Source organism: Pavona decussata, unplaced genomic scaffold (genome assembly GCF_977016875.1).
Source record: "Pavona decussata unplaced genomic scaffold, jaPavDecu1.1 SCAFFOLD_1, whole genome shotgun sequence".
Taxonomy (NCBI): domain Eukaryota; kingdom Metazoa; phylum Cnidaria; class Anthozoa; order Scleractinia; family Agariciidae; genus Pavona; species Pavona decussata.
Window position 1 is genome coordinate 1,255,908 of NW_028145425.1, and position 21,060 is coordinate 1,276,967.

At 36.6% G+C, this 21,060-nt stretch overlaps 2 protein-coding genes across 10 annotated transcripts in view; one reads left to right on the plus strand and one right to left on the minus strand.

Annotated features, from left to right (window-relative positions):
• LOC146490161 (gamma-aminobutyric acid receptor subunit beta-3-like) overlaps positions 1-4,226 on the plus strand; it is a 29,000-nt gene extending 24,774 nt beyond the window's left edge. For all 9 annotated transcript variants that reach the window (XM_085093383.1, XM_085095266.1, XM_085094629.1 and 6 more), the window contains one exon: positions 1,670-4,226. In XM_085093383.1, the coding sequence (XP_084949509.1) occupies positions 1,670-1,915 (246 nt within the window). In that variant the 3' untranslated portion in view covers positions 1,916-4,226. The remainder of the gene's footprint in view (positions 1-1,669) is intronic.
• A 1,008-nt stretch (positions 4,227-5,234) lies between these two features.
• Positions 5,235-7,803, minus strand: LOC146490162 (uncharacterized). The gene is made up of 4 exons (XM_085100968.1): positions 7,735-7,803; positions 7,184-7,293; positions 6,374-6,494; positions 5,235-5,454 (listed from the first exon to the last, which is right to left on the minus strand). Exons 2-4 carry the CDS (start codon positions 7,284-7,286, stop codon positions 5,448-5,450), a joined length of 231 nt encoding a protein of 76 aa, XP_084957094.1. The 5' UTR covers positions 7,287-7,293; positions 7,735-7,803; the 3' UTR covers positions 5,235-5,447.
• Positions 7,804-21,060: the final 13,257 nt, after the last annotated feature.

Genomic DNA, 21,060 nt, shown 5'->3' on the forward strand with positions numbered 1-21,060 from the left:
TCAGGTGCATGTATTTTGATACCCAATGAACATACCGATCAAGACACATTCGATTAGTTCAAAAACTGATCAAGACACTGATCAAGAAACTTGAATTTTAATCAGTCTTTATACTAAATACAGTATATTTGCATCTAAGCAAGGTCGGAACCTTCGAAAAACAACACGCCAAATTCAATTCCCAAAACAGTGCATTTTAACATTCTGAACAATGCGGTCTAAAAGTTGTCAATTACCTTTTGTTACTAGCGTCCAGAGGATTCAAAGCTTCGGACCATTTTTCTCCTCCAAATAACGCTTGAGGGCACAAATGATACCATAAACGGTCTTGGGAGGGTATCTTCCACCGGACTTTTTAGCTACCTCCATCACGAATTTTTACAACCAATAGCTCAGCGACAGAGCGTCCATTCCGGCAATATCTGCGCTCAGAGCGGTAACCTTGTGAAAATCGTAGTCCTTGAAGAGACTACCACAATCTAATACAGGAACTTTAACCTCTCTTAACCTCTGCCATTCGGCAAAAATGCTTACAGCCCACTTGTTTTTATACTTAGTTGAAGCTGGAACGACGTCATTCACCAGAACATTTTCTTGAAAAGAAGTTTTAGGAACGCGAAATTGTTCTGATCCGGACTCAAGCTCCATCACCATCGTAATGTTAATCTACCAAAAAACCGGCCCGCATGGCCTCATATTAAATATTCATTTCATTTACCACGAATAAGAAACAAACAATAGCCTATTGAGCACGCCTTCTAATTACCTATTCTTCGGAAATAATTCCACTAAATTCTGACACTAGTTTGAGAATCCAGCTCAAAAACTCGTGCTTCGTTTTTCATCAGGGGTTCCAAACACCTCGTTTCTTGGTGTTTGGAACCCGTGATGAAAAACGAAGCACGAGTTTTTGTTTTACTACAAAAAACACCGCATAACGAGGAGTGTTTTATCAGCTGATAAAACACCGCGTACTAATAAGGAGGAGGTTTATCAATATAAAGTCACTGCACGTGATGTATTATCGACCATTTGATAGGTCAATGGGCTTATGAATTGTAAATGAAATGAATAAAAAGTCGGCTAAATTTTTCTCCCCGAATTGTTTGATGAGAAAAAGCTATGTATGAATTGTCTTTGTTTTATTAATCTCAACTGTACAAGATCTTTTCTTTTACAAAAACTTTGCAGGAAACATCTTGGTTTCTCCCAAAGTAGCTAGAGTCTTAAATTGTATATCCCCGATCACACAGTTTCGCAACCATCAAAAATCTTCGAGACAAGTATTTAAAAGAGCACTGAAACTTTATTATGCTGCTCAGTACTAATGCTCATATAATGTTATAAATTGTACAAATATATTTTCTTCCCTCAAACGAATCGAACTTTGTGTAATTTATAGTAAGGTATCTTCTTCCTTATGGATTTGATAAAAATTAACTATTCTTCTCATTTACCATAATAACAATTGTTGTTTTAGGGGCACAATTTTAGTTAACCTAGATTCCCCTCCCTCCTCTTTAGTAATATATTCATTTACAAAATTAATATTAATATAACGTAATTATGTGCTAAGTAGAGGAAATAAATTAAAATACTCAAAATACGCTACCTTTCCAGTGTGCATACTTAACGTAATTTTTTTTCTTTATTTTCTTTAAATCTCCAGAGTTACAGTGCATTTAATGACAAATCCAAGAAACCGACAACTCATCTCTGTGAAAGATCCAAAGCTAAACGGAATGAGATTGAGCACAGACCACTGACCTATCCCAGAACCCCACAGTGTTCTGTCAAGAGAACGTGCATCCATTTGATCGATCCAGATTGTGTTGATGACTACGCTAGAGTTCTCTTTCCAGTCTGCTTTATCCTCTTTAACATTGTGTACTGGTTACGGTTTAAACTGCTGTGAGACTGAACACAGTGCCATAATTCTTAAAGTTCTTTATTTTTTCTACCCTCCCCCTTACACCCCCACTCACACCTCCCCCACCCAATAATCTCGTGAGCAGCTTAAGCAATAACTGAAAATTTGCCAAAGAGTAAGTGAGGGTCAGATGTACAAATATGGCCAAATCCAAACATGCCTCCAAGACGATGTTGGGGTTGTATCGATTGGAAAAACGTTGATAGGTGAGGAGGAACCATTTACAACAGCTGGATTAGAATGGATCATCACTGGTCCAATATCTACGTGGAATGCAAGTTTGATATTCTGTGAATAAGTTTCTATAGGAGACGCTAGAGATTACAAGGTTTGTAAACACGCTTAATATGACAAACAAAGAAAATGGTTTATCTGATCATTTTCTAGAACAGTGTTCCAAGTAGCTAAGAAATCGATTAAATGATTTTCATCTCAGTTCCTTGGTCCTTTTTAAAACACACGAAAAGTTCTTAAAAGATTAATTCTTCTTCAACAATGTTTTTGCTTTCGATATAATGCCTTAGGAGCTGAGGCATATACTGTACATACTTGCCGATTGTTAACTAGAACTAAAAGTTAGCCTTTCTTAGTCTTTCGTTTACATTCCTTAACCCGGCCTCTAATGCGCCTTTTTGTTACAATAATCAGTAAAAGGCTTGTACTTTGACAAAAAGCCTCTAATTTTCTATACTAGATGATGTAAACATTGTCGGTTACTGCGTTTCTGGGGCTGTTGACGTCATTTAAGGTGGCGGTCATCTTTGATTTGATTTGCAGGAAAATTTAGGAAATTAAATAATTATGTTTCATGCAAGACATGTGATATATGGTAGAAGTAAAGCAATTCGCTGCTTTTTTGTTACAAGTTTTGAATTCATAGCTTGACCTTTTACTACTGGTATTGTCATATCTCGGGCAGTGTTAAATCGACTCTCACAAAAGTAATTAATGTCTAATTAAGGGAAATGCGAGTAGCTACTGGAAAGTATTGAAAATGGGACAATCTTTACAGGAAGGGGTTGTGCCCCTTTTCAACAATAGTAGATCACAAGGCCACAAGATCCGGCTTTGGGTTGCATCTATCAAATCTTTCTTCGTAATGGATTTGATGGAATTCGTTTTAAAGGGAACCTCCACTCCGACAATAAATGGACCGTAAATTGTAAATTGTAAATTTTAGTTTAAAAAGTACAAATAACTTTCGAGTGTGCTAAAAATTAGATATGATTGTCGCCTATTTTCGGTTTTAAATTTCCTGGGCGCCGTCATTTTGGATTTTATGACGTCATATAGTTGCCGCTATTGTTCTTTTGTGTGAAACAATAGAGCAACCGTTCTACGTCATGAAATCCAAGATAACTGCGCCCAGGAAATTTAAAAGGAAACGAGGTGATAATCAAATCCTGTTTTGTCCGAAACAAAAATGTTACTTCCAATGTTTTTTCAACGAAATTTAAAATTACATTGTATTTTCAACAATTTAACGTTAATTTATTTCAAGAGTGGAGGTTTCCTTTAAGAATATCTAAAAAGTATCAGAAAATCATGTTTTGGTTTCAAAACCCGGATTTTAGGTTAATCTATTGAATTCTTCCTCCTGTTGGATTCAAGGAATTGAAAATCGTTTCCCAGGATTTGTATAAAAATTAAAAGAAAATCCAATGCTGGTTTCAAAATCCGGATTTTGTTGATTTCATCGACGGAATATTTCTTTCTCAGAATGCTTCCAACTTAAATCCAGATTTTTGGATTTTGGAACGCATCTATAACCCGAGTTTTACCCGATTCGGACGAATAACTATAAAGTCGAAACTAAATGCTGTTTGCCTCAATTTGCATTTGCAACTTTTTTGTCATGAATTTGAAGCCACCAACCATAATTATCTTGAATGGTCATAGAATCTTTCCTTTATCTTTTCTGTGAGCTGGATTTTGTCCATTCCTACCTTTAAATCCCTACAACCCTCTGTTTTTTTAACAGCCTTTTCACTATATACTTCTAGCTTTGTAATGGTCTCTTAAATTATAAAGACGTAACTCCTGCCATAATAGCAGCTCATTCATATGTATAGCATATATAAAAATTCGATCGAGATAAAATATTTTGGAGATGGTGACGATTTCATGATTAAATCAGCGCAAGTCGGCGCTGATCAAATATACTTGTAAACAGCATTTTTTAAAGGAGGTGTAAAAAATAACAAATAAAAGGGTGTTCCGTTAAAAACAAGAAAACAATGTAATATAACATTTGTAAGGAACATAATGATAATTAAACAAAACAATTTACGGTCAAGGTTTGCAGCTTTTCCTTGGTTAATTCTATCCTAAGTACCGGAGTAATACGAGAAATTGTCATAATTACAATAGATATTTCACAATTGCTGCTTCTTTCGTTTTCTGTTTCTTCAACGACCTCTCCTAGTGTGCAGTATCGCTGTATATCTTTTTGGGTTGTGTTGTATTTTGATCATCCACAGGGCAAATCAAAATGGGAACAACGAGTAAAAATATACAGCGATACTACATACCAAAACATCTAATAAGAGTCGTATATCAAGACCTCTCTTTGCCTATTTGAATTGGTATTTTGGTCCCTAAGGATTGGATAATGAGAATATAAAGGGAACACGTTCCACACTCAAGGACGGTTACCCTCCCACCCACCCTCCGGAGAGTCGTGTTTGAAGTTGACCCACATCATCCATTTCGCCTGATTTGGTCTTGTTACCGGGCGAAAACGGCTCTCCATTCATGAATACCATACTTTAATAACAATTTCCATTATACTGATCCAATTGTCTTAACGTCTCAGAAATTCGAATTTTACTTGTAAAGGGAATTTATAGTTTTCTTCAGCAAAATGTCGGCTCAAAATTTCGTAACATTAGAAAAACTAATTCTTTTCCGTTTTGTAAAGGACAAATATGTCGTCAACCCTAAAGGAACCATAGGGATATGAAGGTATTGGATGATCAAAGTTTCGTGAATTAAGCATTCGAATGAATTTATTGCTGCCAAAAAATACAAACTTTGACTGCGCCAAAAACTGACTCCATTTGCGCTAAGTAATTTACATGATCACAAAAGAAACAAAATGTCTCATATATTGTTTTCACTCATTTATACTCAAAACACGAAGAAACAGTCGCTTTGCTTTGACAATGATGGTAGTATCATCGAAACGGTGGACAGCATTAGTAGGATTCACTTTTGAACTTGGTCACTATTTTTTGCTCGTCATAGTTCAAATTTCATGTGCATGCGAAATTGTAAGAAAGCACAACATCAAATAACCATAAAGTTTCATTTTAACCCTTTATTTAGATTCGTTAGCGTTACACAGTCAGCGGTTTTAAAAGAATAGTTTTACAGCTAAATGAAGTGCCTCCGCAACTTGATCTTTTACTTGGCAAGCTCTAAGATGCGACGAACCACTTTCTCCTCACCAAAACTTCTTTGTTGTTATTACTTTATATGGCTGAACTGCGAAGCTTTGCACGACTGTGCACTTTAATTAAGTCCTGAAAAAATAATACAAGTATGTCACATCGACATGTGTAAGGACGGTGGTTGCATTGAAAACAGATTGTGTTTACTGAGAGTAGCGAAGTTCCCCATAAGTGATCTTTGGTCATGATTTTGTCTTTGATAAAGGTAGGACTGACATTTTCTGACTTACAGTGTTTTGCGCTTCAATGTAGTGGCCAAGAAAACTATTTTTATAGTATTTTCTCGACACAATTTTGTCATATTTTTGACAAATTTCTTATGGTTCCCCTTTAAACTGTCCATTTAATACAAAGGAGTAAAAGGAGGTGGAGAGCGATTCAATATGATACAAATCGACAACTCCACCTGGGTAACGTCTTGGCTTTTTTTTAACCCTGCTTAGCCCACATTGTACCCCTGAAACTGTTTCCTTTGAAGTCCATAAAATGGAACAACACGATGTAAGAATTACGTTTGACAAGATCATGAAAGCATTAATACACATACGAAAGATCATGAAAGCATCAATACATCCCATTTAGAAGTCCTGTCTCGCCCAGGCAGGACCATAACCGGTATAAATATCCCATTTAAAAGTTAAAGGGGCATGCCGTTTAAGAGTTTTTCTTGACCAATTAGGGCCATTTGATGGCATGGGAGTATTGCTTAGGCAGGAGCACTTTCTAGCTAGTATTTTGCGTGGAATATTCGGTGATTTCTCAGAAATATTGATATATTTTCTAGAATCCTGGCAGTTGTGCTGAAAATGATCGATGGCGTTCTAACTCTCTCCGGAAATGATCACAAATCTTGTTGTGTTTAATGCCAATTTGCTGGCTCGTTTATAGGTAACTCGCTTTTTCCAGGTAACGTTCGAGTTTTTCAATTGTCGTGAAATATCCTGTTATATTCCATAGGAATAAGCCGTACGCGCATTTTCACAATTCTTACCAGCAGCAGCATTTGTGTGAGGGATTATTGCAAAGCGGGTCATTGCACTCATCCGTTTCAGGTGGGCATGGAACTTCATAATTCTCACAAAAACCAACGGGCCAGTCGCAGACTACCTGACCTGTAAATATAAATTTATGGCAATTTTGATTGATTAATCGATTAACTGATGTTTTTAGGGAGGATGGTAGGGAAGGAGGGATGGGGTTGAGACGCCTGTATTCCTTCAGATCTATTTGGTGTCCATTGAGGTCCCCCCTACCCTTTCTTTGTCTAACTGTAGACTCTTGAAGTTTGTATTTAAATTGTTGGTTCTCCTTAACTCAGCTGTTTAAAGGTACGGTAATCGATTGATTGATTCATTGGTTTTGTATGCGTATGCCAATGAGGACATCAGATGTGGTGATGTTTGATGAGAGATTCCTAGTGTCTTGGAAAGAAGGAATTGAGTAGTCACACCAGGTACAATTGGAGAGCTATAGGGGATTTAAAAGGCGGACGTGTGGCAGAAAGAGTTTGTCTGCCAAGTGCTACCGTTTGAGGTGGGTTGTGACGCTTTGGGTAGAGGATCAGTATATGATACGTGAATGGGATAAGAAATAATTAAATCGAATCTGTTTCAATGTGAGAGAGGAAGCGTAGAGAAGTTGTATTCGATATTCAATTTAACATTCACTAATTTTCACTGATGACTCAAACACGTATCATCAAATGTTATAGTTTACTCCAAAGAGCTAACTAATGCAATCCATAAAATTCGCGACGATAACAGGTCTCTTTTAATAACTTATAAATGTGTTCGTCTCTTACGTTTTTCCTTAACGTAGTTCTTCCTAGCCTTTTTAGGCCCAAAGGCATCCACAGCGATCACAATGATGATCAGCAACATAAAAACCTGACACTTCATATTCATTCTTCACCTATGTGGGAATAAGTTAGAAATAAAAGGTGATATAAAGATTGGTGTTGCGGCATCACTTTAAGCCCAAAATGAATGACTATGTTTGACGGATGAAACGTGAAAAAATACTTATTTTTGAACGTTTTAAGACTTCCTTGTAAAAGGAACGGACGAAACTAAATAATTAAACAGCACTTTGACTGCTTCATAAAACTCCCTGCTAAAATTAGCCAGGGCATCTCTTTCGTATGAAGTCTTCCTCTTGGTTTGTAATCAATAGCGGACCTTTCTCGGGATCGGGTTATGCCTAGGCACAATGAAAGCAATTTCTGTCAGAAAGAGGTTTATCGAGCTACCTTTTCCCTTTCAATCAACCGAAACACGTAGAGGATTCTCGTTTGAAAATTTCAACTTGACAAAAGGTAATTGGTTATTTTAAAAGTATGACGATTAGTCTTACCTCTTGTAAGGGTTTTGGCTTTCTTGATTCCAACGCGTTCACTCTGCAGTCTCTGCAAGAAGATGGTTCAAAGCAAACGTCGTTTCCCTTTTATGCCCTCTAGTACCCATGGTTCCTCTAATTAGATGGGGAAATTTCAAATCAAGAAAGCAAGGATTGTATATTTGTCATTTTCATGTAAAACTGACAATAACTCTTATCAGAGATTATGCTTATTTTGATAATATCATCATGACCTTGACAAACGTTTTATCGTTTTAAATTTAAGAAGAGGCTAGAAACAGACGACAAAGCCTGTTGAAATATTTATTGTCTGCCGGAAAGTGCTTGTATCGCTAAATATGATAAGGTACTTGATAACTACCTTCTTTCAGTAAGAAAATTCAGGACAGTGACATGGAAACACCATGATATTTGTTATTTAATTCATCCGTGGGGGGAAAGTTCGGTTTTGGCAGACAAAGGCGAATAGATTATCTCAGTGGGTTCATTTCCAGTGCGCACTTTGCTGAGAAACATAGTGAAAAGCAGGTACCCCGAGTCTAAAATACTCGTCTAAGATCGATATGATCATTATCCTTGATTACAGGAATTTTATTTTCATTGGAGTAAAACAAAGTCCTGCTCGGAAAACACACGCACATTAGTGTTACTGTAAGCAAGCAAATTTTCCTGTCGGAAGTTGCTGAGGTAAAACAAATTTGGAGGCAATTTTTAGACGTTGCAGTACCCAATTCTGCAAGGCTTGATCAAAATAAGGGGCTCGTTTATTGCTCACTCGTCTTCGTCTCCATGTAACCAAAGAACTGCTGTCCCTTGAAAAACTCTAACAAGAAAATTAGGGGCTTGGATTAATTTGTCTTTAGAAAAATGGTTATTTAACGTGTCTGGTGGAACTGAATTTCCCTTACCTCTGACTGACGAACTAACAAAACCGTTCATTCATGGATGCATTCATGATTGGTCATATCAATGTCTTCGTTATTAGAACTTCATTCATGTAAGGTTGCTATAGTGGTAATTTTAATGTCAGAGTGCTCTGTGACTGGAACTTTCTTCTATACTGAGGAAAATAATTAAAATGTGATTCAAAGAGAAGGATTCTGTGGATCTCCGGAAAAAGTATGTAGCGGAAAGGGTGCCTAGTTGGAGGCCTGCGGAAGGAACGCCTTGCAAATGAAGCTAGACAGATTAACCACTTCAACTTGGAAAGCCGAATTGTCTGCTGGCTCCCGTGTATGAATAAATCAAGAAGGTCATCATGTATGTAGAGACGTTTCAATCTTGTCCAAATATATGAAAATAAAAATATGTTGGCCGTTCGTGAGGAGAATTTTTTTTTTCTCTCGTGCGAATAAAATATTTTTCCTCCAAGTAAAGGATGCTGTGAATATCAGAGTAACAAATTCTTCTAAGAGGATGCCTGCTTTGCACTCAGTCTCTCTGTGTAGTGACTGCAGAAGGAAACGCACTAGACCTGAAGCTGCAGAGATTATTTTTTTTGCTTTTCTCAAGACATACAAAACGAAAATGTCTATACCTCCGATCGATGGACTTCATTAATCCACATTCATATAGCCGGGATTGCTGGCAGTTGTAATGTGTGAATATGTTTCGAACTAAAGTCTCCCCCTTTTTAATGATATGATGCTATGGTTCTATCGTTCTGAGAAGATTATATTAAAATAAAGCTGGAAGGTAACTACCTTAAACTATCTTTGTACAGGGGCTGCAGAAGGACGCATTGCAATTAAGATTGCAGGAATCATCCATTCGCAGCTATTGCCTTGAAAAAGGCGAACGTGAATATCTGATCAAGCAACTAAGGAAGATCAATATAATATGTATGCTTAGAAGATTGTCATATGACACTGTTTAGGTACCCATTTTCTAGGAGAAAATTCTTACACCTCTAAGGCGCCCGTTCCGATAAATTGGCGAGTTGGTTACATTTTTTAGTCTTGGCTTTTCACAAACAAGAAAGCTCAACTGATTCCTCTGAGTTTTGGCGTAATAACAGAAACATGTTTAATGTCTTAAAAAATATATCAAAGCAAACGTCGTTTCCCTTTTATGCCCTCTAGTACCCATGGTTCCTCTAATTAGATGGGGAAATTTCAAATCAAGAAAGCAAGGATTGCATATTTGTCATTTTCATGTAAAACTGACAATAACTCTTATCAGAGATTATGCTTATTTTGATAATATCATCATGACCTTGACAAACGTTTTATCGTTTTAAATTTAAGAAGAGGCTAGAAACAGACGACAAAGCCTGTTGAAATATTTATTGTCTGCCGGAAAGTGCTTGTATCGCTAAATATGATAAGGTACGTGATAACTACCTTCTTTCAGTAAGAAAATTCAGGACAGTGACATGGAAACACCATGATATTTGTTATTTAATTCATCCGCGGGGGGAAAGTTCGGTTTTGGCAGACAAAGGCGAATAGATTATCTCAGCGGGTTCATTTCCAGTGCGCACTTTGCTGAGAAACATAGTGAAAAGCAGGTACCCCGAGTCTAAAATACTCGTCTAAGATCGATATGATCATTATCCTTGATTACAGGAATTTTATTTTCATTGGAGTAAAACAAAGTCCTGCTCGGAAAACACACGATCAATATAATATGTATGCTTAGAAGATTGTCATATGACACTGTTTAGGTACCCATTTTCTAGGAGAAAATTCTTACACCTCTAAGGCGCCCGTTCCGATAAATTGGCGAGTTGGTTACATTTTTTAGTCTTGGCTTTTCACAGACAAGAAAGCTCAACTGATTCCTCTGAGTTTTGGCGTAATAACAGAAACATGTTTAATGTCTTAAAAAATATATTATCTATTTGTTGAGGAGGCGAAATATTTGAGAGTTGACGATGTCTTTAGAATTTCATTTTGACACAAAAAAAAAATGCCCATAAGTTTGAAAAGCCATGCCTGACTTTTTCTTAATTTATTTAATAAGCGTCAGAGATCTGAGAGTTTTAAACATGACCTGATGACCATACAACTCCCGACTCACTCACTCTGGTTTAAAGCTAGTTCTCTGAAAATGCTACTCCAAAGCATTTGGCGGAAGAGTGCAGCCAGACTATTTCTCATCTAAAAAGCTAATGCTACGCAAAGCTTCATTTAAGGAATCTGAGCAATCAGAAGCTTACGGCACAAGTTATCAGCGCTACACTGAAGAATTCTATGCTGCACGTTAGGTAAAATGAAATAACATATTCATTCCACCTATTGTGCATAGTCCCATTTAGTTTCAAAAATACTTAGAAATAAAGAATACAGTGGCCATGAAAAACTCTTACCAATTTTTAGCAGGCTACGTTTCCCGTTTAAGGAGAAACAAACTCGTCAAGTCGGTTACTTCCAAACATTCGCTTTTCAACTGTAATGAAAACCCTTGCGAGAGATAATATATTCACAATCTCTGACTTTGATGTCACTTTCTTCACGGCCAGTTTGTCTCTCGAGGATAACAATTGATTATGTGCGAAGAACCTATTTGCCAATAAAATGATGTTTACACGTTTTAGTTTTTTCCAATGCTGTTTTAGAGAAGGTAAACGTAACTTTGAAAGGTACGCCGACTTCTACAGAACGCAGGTATAAGTAGTAAGAGAAATTTTTAAGTGATGTGTCAGGCCTATTTGGAGTAACCTTGAATCGCTTAGTATTCCAAGAGGTGAACTCTCCGCGAATAATGTGACAACAAAGCTTAACACCTTGAACATATTATCATGAGGGAGAGTTTTCAATGCATTTGAAAAGCGGATGGTTAGAAGTGCTAGACTAGGTGGTTTTACTCTTCCTCAAAATGGGAACCTAAGGTGCTGAAATCTGCTAAGGGTTTCTCCCTTAGATGATATATTCTATCATGAAAAGTTTTTCTGGAAAATAACTTGCTAAATATACGATAAGTCGGATTAATATAATATAATATAGTATAATATAATATAATATAATATAATATAATATAATATAATATAATATAATATAATATAATATAATATAATATAATATAATATAATATAATATAATATAATATAATATAATATAATATAATATAATATAATATAATATAATATATTAAATTTTACTTTACGTGCAACATACAATGTCGCTTCATGTAGCAATGATCCTGTTTGCCGCTGGCCGTTCCGATTGGTCCGTAGTAATTCTTTCAATAAAGTTTTGGGTTGGTTGCACTCTTCCGCCATTTGTGCGTCAGCTAGCACAATTATGAATCGGTGCAGCAGTTTTGGAGTAAATTTAACCAGTACTTTCTGTTGTGAAGTTTGTGGCCACGATTGTGATAAAACTTGCAGATGCAAAACTTGATATCTCTGCAGCTTTTTTTGATGAAGTAACAAAAGCAATCAGTCATTGGATTTAGAAATTATGGTCATTCCAGTTTGGCAAAAATGAAGTTCTAAAAATATTCTCATATCTCAAAGGTTTTAATTTCCACAACTTAAAAAGCAAGCTTCGTGTACGACTCGAAAAACCAAAGAAATTGGATAAATTTTTCTTGCCAAAAAGAGCGACACAAAATAATAATAATAATAATAATAATAATAATAATAATAATAATAATAATAATAATAATAATAATAATAATAATCATAATAGCCCGGTACGCTTCAATTAACAGGTGGATGCCACCATCTTTATTATGAATGAACATGAAACCTTTAAGGTATCAGACGAGCATGAAAGAGAGAGGATGTTGGCTTTGAACTATCTTTTTGTAGAGCTTACAGAAGAAACGCATTCAAATCAAGAAAGCCAAGATTGTATATTCGCATTCTCCTGGAAAGCTGACAATCAATTTTATCATGAGTTATTTTGATAAGATCATCATGACCTTGACTAGCGTTTTATCAAAGTGAACTTTAGAAGTGGCTACTAACAAACGACAAAGCCTGTTTGAATATATCCATTGTCTGCAGTAAAGTGCTTGTATCGCTAAATGTGATAACGTACGTACTTGATAACTATCTTCTTTAAGTAAGAAAATTCGGGATGGTGACATGGAAACACCATGATCTTTGTTCTTTAATTCATCGGTGGGGGAAAGTTCGGTTTTGGCAGACAAAGGTGAATAGATTATCTCAGCGGGTTCATTTTCAGTCCTGAGAAATATAGTGAAAAGCAGGTACCCCGAAGTGTAAAATGCTCGCCCAAGATCGATATGATCATTATTGATTACAGATAATTTGTTTTCATAAGAGTAACACAAAGTTCTGCTCGGAAAACACCACGCATTATTGTTACCGTGAGCAAAATTTAACATATTTTGCTGTCGGAAGTTGCTGAAGTAGAACAAATTGGAGGACTGTTGCAGCACTCAATTCTGCAAGGCTTGATCAACATGAAAGGCTCGTTTAGTGCTCACACGTCTTCGTCTCCTAGTAACCAAAGAACTGCTGTCTCTTGAAAAACTTTAACAAGAAAATCACGAGGATGGATTTTTTACTGAAGTTCATTTAGCTTTAAAATAATCTTGTTGTTAAAAGTATCTGGTAGAAATGAATTTCCCTTACCTCTGACGGAAGAATTAACAAAAACGTTCATTCATGAATGTATTCATGATAGGTTATCAACGTCTTCGTTGTACATTAGAACATCCGTCATGTAAGGTTGCTATTGGTAATTTTTATGTCAGAGTACTCTGTGGAACTTTCTTTTATACTAGAGAAAGTAATTAAAATCTGATTCAAAGGGAAGGATTCTTCGGATCTTGGAATTTAGTATGCAGCGGAAAGGTCGCCTAGTTGGAACGATCTTTGCTAGAGCCTGCGGAAGGAACGCATTGCAATTTATTCTAGACAGATCAACCACTTCAACTTGGAAAGCCGAACTGTCTGTCTGGCTCCCATGTATGAATAAATTATGATCAAGAAGGTCATCATGTATGTACAATCTTGTCCAAAAATATGAAAATAAAAATATGTTGGCCGTTTGTGAGAAGAACTTTCTTTTTCTCTAGTGCGAATAAAATATTTTTGGTCCAAGTAAAGGATGCTGTAAATATCAGAGTAACATATTTTTTTGAATGGATACCTGCTTTGCACTCAGTCTCTTTGTGTAAAGTTGTAGAAGGAGACCCACTGGAATTGAATTTGCCAGAACTTGCCATATCTCCGATCGATGAGTTAAAACACGCACTTAATGCACATTCATGCAGGCTTGCTATTGCTAATTGTAATATGTGGGTATTTTTCCAACAAATCTTTCTCTCGTTTTGGCGCAATTTGTCGTTTTCTTAGAAGACCGAACTCATTTTAGACGAAGGTACTATGGGTCTGAGAATATTATATTAAAGGTGGAAGATACTCGCTGCCTTTTACTACCTTTGTACAGTGGCTGTAGAAAGGACGCAATGGAATTAAGATTGCAGGGATCATCCATTCGCTTTGTCTTAAAAAAGGCGACCTGAACATCTGATCAATAAAGTAAGGAAGATCATTGTAATATGTATGCTTAGGAGCTTGCTTGTGGTAATATAGCACTGTGGGGTGTCCTCCTAGCAGACGTTTCTTTCACTTTGAAGAGACAGTCTGTGTTAAAACGTTCTGACCAATCTCGCATTAAAAGAAAAATAGATTAAGCCTTTTTTCTTGTGTGTTGCAATATTTCATTGACTTTTAACTGAAACCATAATCTGTTTGATGAGAACGAATACCTCTTTTAAAAGGAATTTTCGGTTCAACCGAGGGAACGCCTTCTGGCGACCTATATCAAGACCTAAATTTAGCACAACTTTAAAGGGTCAATTTCGCAAGTAATAGCAATCTCTGTACAAAATAAGCACCACCCTCAGTTATATAATTTCTTTTTAATTTACCAGAGCAACTTTTGTAGGTATTTAACTTGAATCCAATCAGCAGCGAGACTTTAACGACACCCACACCGCACAGCTTGATCAAACACACAAAAACCGTGCTTTTAAGTTTAAACTGTATTTTCTAAAACTGAAGTGAGAACTGGAAACAAAGCTTGCAAAGTTAAAGCGGAAAACACGACTTTTTCGCTGAAGGAAATGCAGCTCGATTTCAATCAAACTAACATAGCTAAAAAGTGGGCACCATAAAAAATGTCATGAAGGAGAGAAACCTTGCGATCCCCTTTGTTGGTAAAATAATTAAAGCTCCATAACTGACTTGCCTAATTTCGAAGAATCCAGAATATTCCTCTATTTTGAGTGATTCGTCAAAATGAAGGGTTCCTCTGGCCCTTCTCGCAGAAAAACCTAAAACCATCTGAAACGAAGGGAAATGCATATTTATTGCATCACTGGTCAATACTGTCAGCAGAATTGCCTCGATCTTTCCTAGATAAGTCGGGAAAGAGGAAGTCGACTTTGCCAACGGCTTCAAATTCCCTCATTGATCATGCGTCAAATTAAAATGTAACCATACTCATCAAGTCTCGTTTCTGTTCTTTACTACGATTCCTGCGGATTCCCGCTAATTTCAGTAATGTTACGCGGTGGTACAGTAATAGAAAATTAAGAGTTACAAATGCACTTTTGCTGAGGGTCGCCTCGTGTTCTTCGATCTCTCAAAAGTCGAGTCAAAAGGATAGGAAGAGCCGTAGATAAGGATATCCTCCGCTTGTCATGCGGGTTTTCAAACATTCCATTTGTTTGATGCACAAGCTATCCAACTAAAAATGTTAAAAAATGAGATTTTCGACGGAATATTTGTCCTATAGAAACTAGAAATACGTGACTTGCAAAACCTCGCGAAGCTAGGGCTGGGTGGAAAGCCCTCTTTACTCGTCTTGTAGCATCAAATTAAATCGTATTGTAGCATCAGGAGATTAAAAGGTTTCTGAACATGGCAACTATTTTGATGAGCATGGTGTTTTCGTAGTTCCACAGGTTAGTTTGCGGTTGAAATATATTTCTGACACGAAGAAATGTACAACGGGCATGCAGCCCTGTCGTGTTCGATGAATTTATTTCCCACGGAAAATTATATTACAGCGGCCACAAAACGTGAAGAAAGGGAAAAGATTCTGCAGAGATATTTCCATCCAGTGAATATTGATGAACATTGCAGTGGAAATTTGATCAGGCAATGAAAAACTTTCCCGATGTAGGCAACCTTCCCTTTGTCTGACGCCATTCATACTTTGTTTGTCACTGTTACCAGGCAACACTGCGTACATCTTCAACGATATATATATATAAATATATTTTTCGCTCCAACACCCGCGGCTTAGCTCGGCTCGGCCCGACAAATTTATTAACCTCGCTTCGCGAGGAATAATTTTGGTCTCTAAATGAGCGTCAAAGAAAAGAGAATACAATAGAACTATTGCTTTTTTGACGCTTATTATATTTGAGCGCTCAATTTAGTGCATGTTTAGAACTTCATTTTCCCTGTACACTGTCTGCTGTGAATAAATTTCGCGAATAAAAATAAAACTTTCAAAAATTTACTAGCTTCTCCATGAATATTTGTCCCATAGAACTAATTCTCGTCTCTAAATAAACTTAGAATACAAAAATAACAACATTATCTTGTTCCTGGAATATTTTAACATTCAAAACCAGTGCGTATTTCCAAGTGCATGAGACCGGCGTGTGGTAAACTGAATTTGCTGCCTAAAAATGACATTCAAAAATAAATTTCTCCACGAATATTTATCCAATGGCAACAATTAAACTGTCTTTGTAAAGCTTGAGACATACAGAATCTTGCCCTGAAGAACGTATTTTATGGAGAAACAACTAGCGAGTTGGCTACCATTTGCTTTTATTTCATATGCTTGCAGCTTAGCGCCTAAGTATGACAATATTTGAAAATTCATATCTCTGTGAAAATTGGTCCTGCAAAAGTTGTTTTGGTATCTAAATAAACGTTGAGAATATTAGAATACAGGGTGTAATAATATTGGTTTTGTCAGGGTTAATGTGTGAAAAATTAACCCCTAACAATGTGACTCGTCGATAACAATTTCAATTATGTGGTCACAATATTCAGTATTGCTGATGATGTTTGTCGCCTCTCGGGATGATCGAAAACCTCCGGGCTTGCAAATAAAATGTGATAGTCGCATTTCTTTCACAAAAGAAGTCGTATTTTCCGCTTTAACTTTGCAAGCTTCAATTCCAGTTCTTTCGCAGGAACTTATTTGATTGCTGATAAGTGAATTCAGTGGAAAAATCACTGCCAACAGAGATGCATGCGGCTGAGACCCAAGGGATGAAAGTTCTTTCATTTGGCCACAACAGGGCAAACCTCTAAATGAGCAATTTTCCACGACCGGTTGGCAGCGCGACAAAGGTATCATTACCACCCAGAAAACTTCACACAGACCTTGACTGCGGTGAGACAATTAATCTCTCCAAGGTTCACTAAAATGTTGGCTAAATTGATCGCTTTGATTCTTAAAAACTCGGCTTGATAATCGACACTGTGTTTCCATCTTTTCTCAATTCATGCATTCACTTCAGTTGCTTTATTATATTGCTCATGGCCAAGCGCTTTTGGGAGTTTTCCTTTCTTGTTCGCCTACGCTTCGGAATAAAATCGCTCTTTTTTTTCTTAATTTCCTTAATTTAAAATATATTGCTTGTCGCTAAATGTCAGAGGTCTAAGCAAGTCTCTAAAACGACGTTTGATCTAACTTTCGATGGTTACATAAACAAAAACAAGATTTCATATTTTTGCAGGAGTGATATGATATAGCACTGATTTATGCTCATCCATATGGGGAAATGAATGGGAAGGTAAGGTGTTTTCCAGCCATGGAACAAACAATAGCTTGGATAAAAATATTTGAAAATTCATAACTCTGTGAATATTCCTCCAACAGAAATAATTCTAGTCTCTAAATAAACGTTAACAAAAGGAGAATACATGGGAAATAAAGATTGTTTGTGCTTCGAAATATTTGAGCGTTTACACGAACGCGGTTTCAAATCGTCACGGTTTCATGCCCTTGAAACTGCATCGAAAACAATACGGTTTCAAAGCGTTTATACGGTGCCAATCTCACCGTTTTCAAGTGTTTGCAGTTATGCCGATATCGTTCCCATGCACTCATCATTGAGGGAGGGGATCTGGGTTCGATTGCTACGCTACCATTTTGTTGTTGTCAACATAGCGAAAAATAGCGCACAAGGACTGACGACGAAGTAGAACTCCTGTTGAAAGTAGCTAACGATTACAAAGTCAGTAAAACGTCCGGGAGTGCGAGGTTCACCATTTTGAATCTTCGCACCCAAGTGAAATTTGGCGCCAAAATAGTATCCGTATTCAAATCGATACGGTTTCGCCGTTTACACGACAGATGAAACCGTATCATTTTGAAAACGCTCCATTTTTGTCAGCGTTTTCAAATCGACCCGGTTTCGGTAACGGTCTCGACCGACGTTGTGTAAACCGAAGGTGTAACAGCATCGAAATGATGCACTTACAAATGAAACCGCGTTCGTGTTAACGCTGCCTAAAATTTATGCGCCGGTGTTTACAAGCTCATGGTCACTATGATCTGGGAATGAATTAGAAAAAAGAGATACCTTGGCTCAGCTCGTGTAACTCTTTTATCGCTAATCTTTCTTTTAAAATTTAAATGAAAACCATGGGCAGGTTGAAAAGAACTAGATATAATTAGTCACAAAATAAAAGTGTACAGTATTTCCGACGCGTCCAAAAATTTAAATGAGGGAGGGGGGGGGGGGGGGGGCAGGGATGGCACAGTGGTGAGAGCACTCGCCTCCCACCAGTGTGGGCATGTGGACTGGGTTCGATTCCCGGACTCAGCGTCATCTGTGCGTTGAGTTTGTTGTTTGTTCTCGTCCTTCCTCCTAGAGTTTTTTTCTCTGGGTACTCCGCTTTTTCTCTCTCATCATTAATCCAACATTTCCAAATTCCAATTTGATCTGAATTATTGCTAAGCTCTTTATCATTTATTCCCGTGCTATTGGCATTATTGAATTACTTTAGTTTCTGTGCTGCATATCTTCCTGTTACAAATCAAAAGCCTAGACAAACGTTCACATAAACCCGTCTAGAGGTTGACTGAGAGAATAACACAGGAAACAATCTGTTTGATATTGAAAGCATCGTCAGAGTCGAAACACTGCGAGGCTCATTTCTTATCTATTGTTTGTCATGTTTTATTTCGCCACTAATAAATTACATTGAAACAAAAAGAAAAAAAATACACATAAAATTCAAAAATATAGTTAACTAGTTACATATTTGCGAATTTATCAATTAAGGAATCGGAGATCAAATACAAGAATCGAAGATGGCAATAATAATAATAATAATAATAATAATAATAATAATAATAATAATAATAATAATAATAATAATAATAATAATAATAATAATAATAGTAATAGATAGCAATACCGTAAATCTGGTGTCCTGGGACCTTTTGTTTCAAAACTCTCAAATATTTAACCAGTCATCAGAATGAACCAAAGGCTGAACCGTCATATAACAAGAACCCGGAAGTTACGTCAGGCCTCCCGCCTCAAACGAAAACCCTGATTTCAGCAAATTTTGATTTTGAGGATTCTGTCTGATTTTGACCTACAATGTAGAATACTTTTAAGGTACGTAATTTTATTTGTAGACGAGTAGTAGTAGTAGTAGTAGTAGTAGTAGTAGTAGTAGTAGTAGTAGTAGTAGTTGTAGTAGTAGTAGTAGTAGTAGTAGTAGTAGTAGTAGTAGTAGTAGTAGTAGTAGTAGTAGTAGTAGTAGTAGTAGTAGTAGTAGTAGTAGTAGTAGTAGTAGTAGTAGTAGTTGTAGTAGTAGTAGTAGTAGTAGTAGTAGTAGTAGTAGTAGTAGTAGTAGTAGTAGTAGTAGTAGTAGTAGTAGTAGTAGTAGTAGTAGTAGTAGTGGTAGTAGTAGTAGTAGTAGTAGTAGTAGTAGTAGTAGTAGTAGTAGTAGTAGTAGTAGTAGTAGTAGTAGTAGTAGTAGTAGTAGTAGTAGTAGTGTAGTAGTGTAGTTTATTTACAGAATCTCGGAAAGTGACCTCGGAAAAATGATCTCAATCGTAAATAAAACAATAATAAACACTACAAGATGGACAAACAATCCTTTAAATTTGCAAAACTAGTTTACTGCGTGCGAATTAAGAATAAAGCGGTAGACCAAAAAAAGGACAAGAAGAAAACAGTGAGCCTTTTGCTTACACCAACATAGTTTTTATCATTCCCATGTAACCCGTTGATGCATATTTATCCATGCTAGTAAAACAGCTTTTCGCTTGATAACTGGTCTACATAGAACAAAAGTGCGCCTATTGTTTGGCCACGAGCACACTTTATACTGATTGCACCAAACTACGTACAGCTGCCTGTTTTTGTTACTTATTATAATGCCAACTTTATTACCTGAAGTACAAACAATGTACACAAACGGAACATCTTTATTTTATTGCAACAATAATTAGTAACGTACTAAGTTACGAATGTGTACTATTATGGCCTTAGGTTGATGTGCCTGTGTTATTTCCTTTAAAAAAGTGTTTTTATCTGTAGAAATTACCAGTATTTAAGAAACGAATTATTACAGTGCAACGAACTAACTAACCAACCAACCAACCAACCAACCAACCAACCAACCAACCAACCAACCAACCAACCAACCAACCAACCAACCAACCAACCAACCAACCAACCAACCAACCAACCAACCAACCAACCAACCAACCAACCAACCAACCAACCAACCAACCAACCAACCAACCAACCAACCAACCAACCAACTAACTAACTAACTAACTAACTAACTAACTAACTAACTAACTCACTAACCATTAAGCTAAATAATAAATAAGTAAATAGATGACTCAACGTATGGGTCAAAAAGGCTACCAGACCTTTTTGCAAGGAAAACCGTTATTTTATCCCTATACCTTGGCTAAAATGTAAATTATCAGGTTTTCGAATTTTATCCTATTGCCTGCATTTTTTCGCGCCGACTTTGACAGCTCAAGCCGTGAGAAAAAAATGCTGGAAAAGTTTACACGTGAATGAGCTTAACAACGTTTTCGATCGTTCGTTTAAAGGACAGTGTCTACTTTTGTTCCTGCTCATACCTTTTGCCCATCTCGAGACACTCGGGTTTCCTATGGAGGGTGCTTACTAACACAGGGATATTTCTGCGTGGCTTAAAACTGTGCAGAGAAAGCAGAACTTAGCAAGTGCTCTTGGTATTTGAAAATAAAATTGTGGTAAACCATACATTTTTCAGAGATACTAAAGCTTCAATTTGATAAAAAAAAAAAAAAAATGCGATAGATTGTTTTGTATTTTAAGCACTTTTTAGAATTATTGTTTCTTAAT

Bases quoted from the DNA above. Each gene is read 5' to 3' on its own strand.
- LOC146490162 (XM_085100968.1), bottom strand. From the start codon at position 7,286: ATGAATATGAAGTGTCAGGTTTTTATGTTGCTGATCATCATTGTGATC. The intron at 6,495-7,183 runs GTAAGAGACGAA...TTATATTTACAG, and splicing joins GAACTACGTTAAGGAAAAAC to GTCAGGTAGTCTGCGACTGG.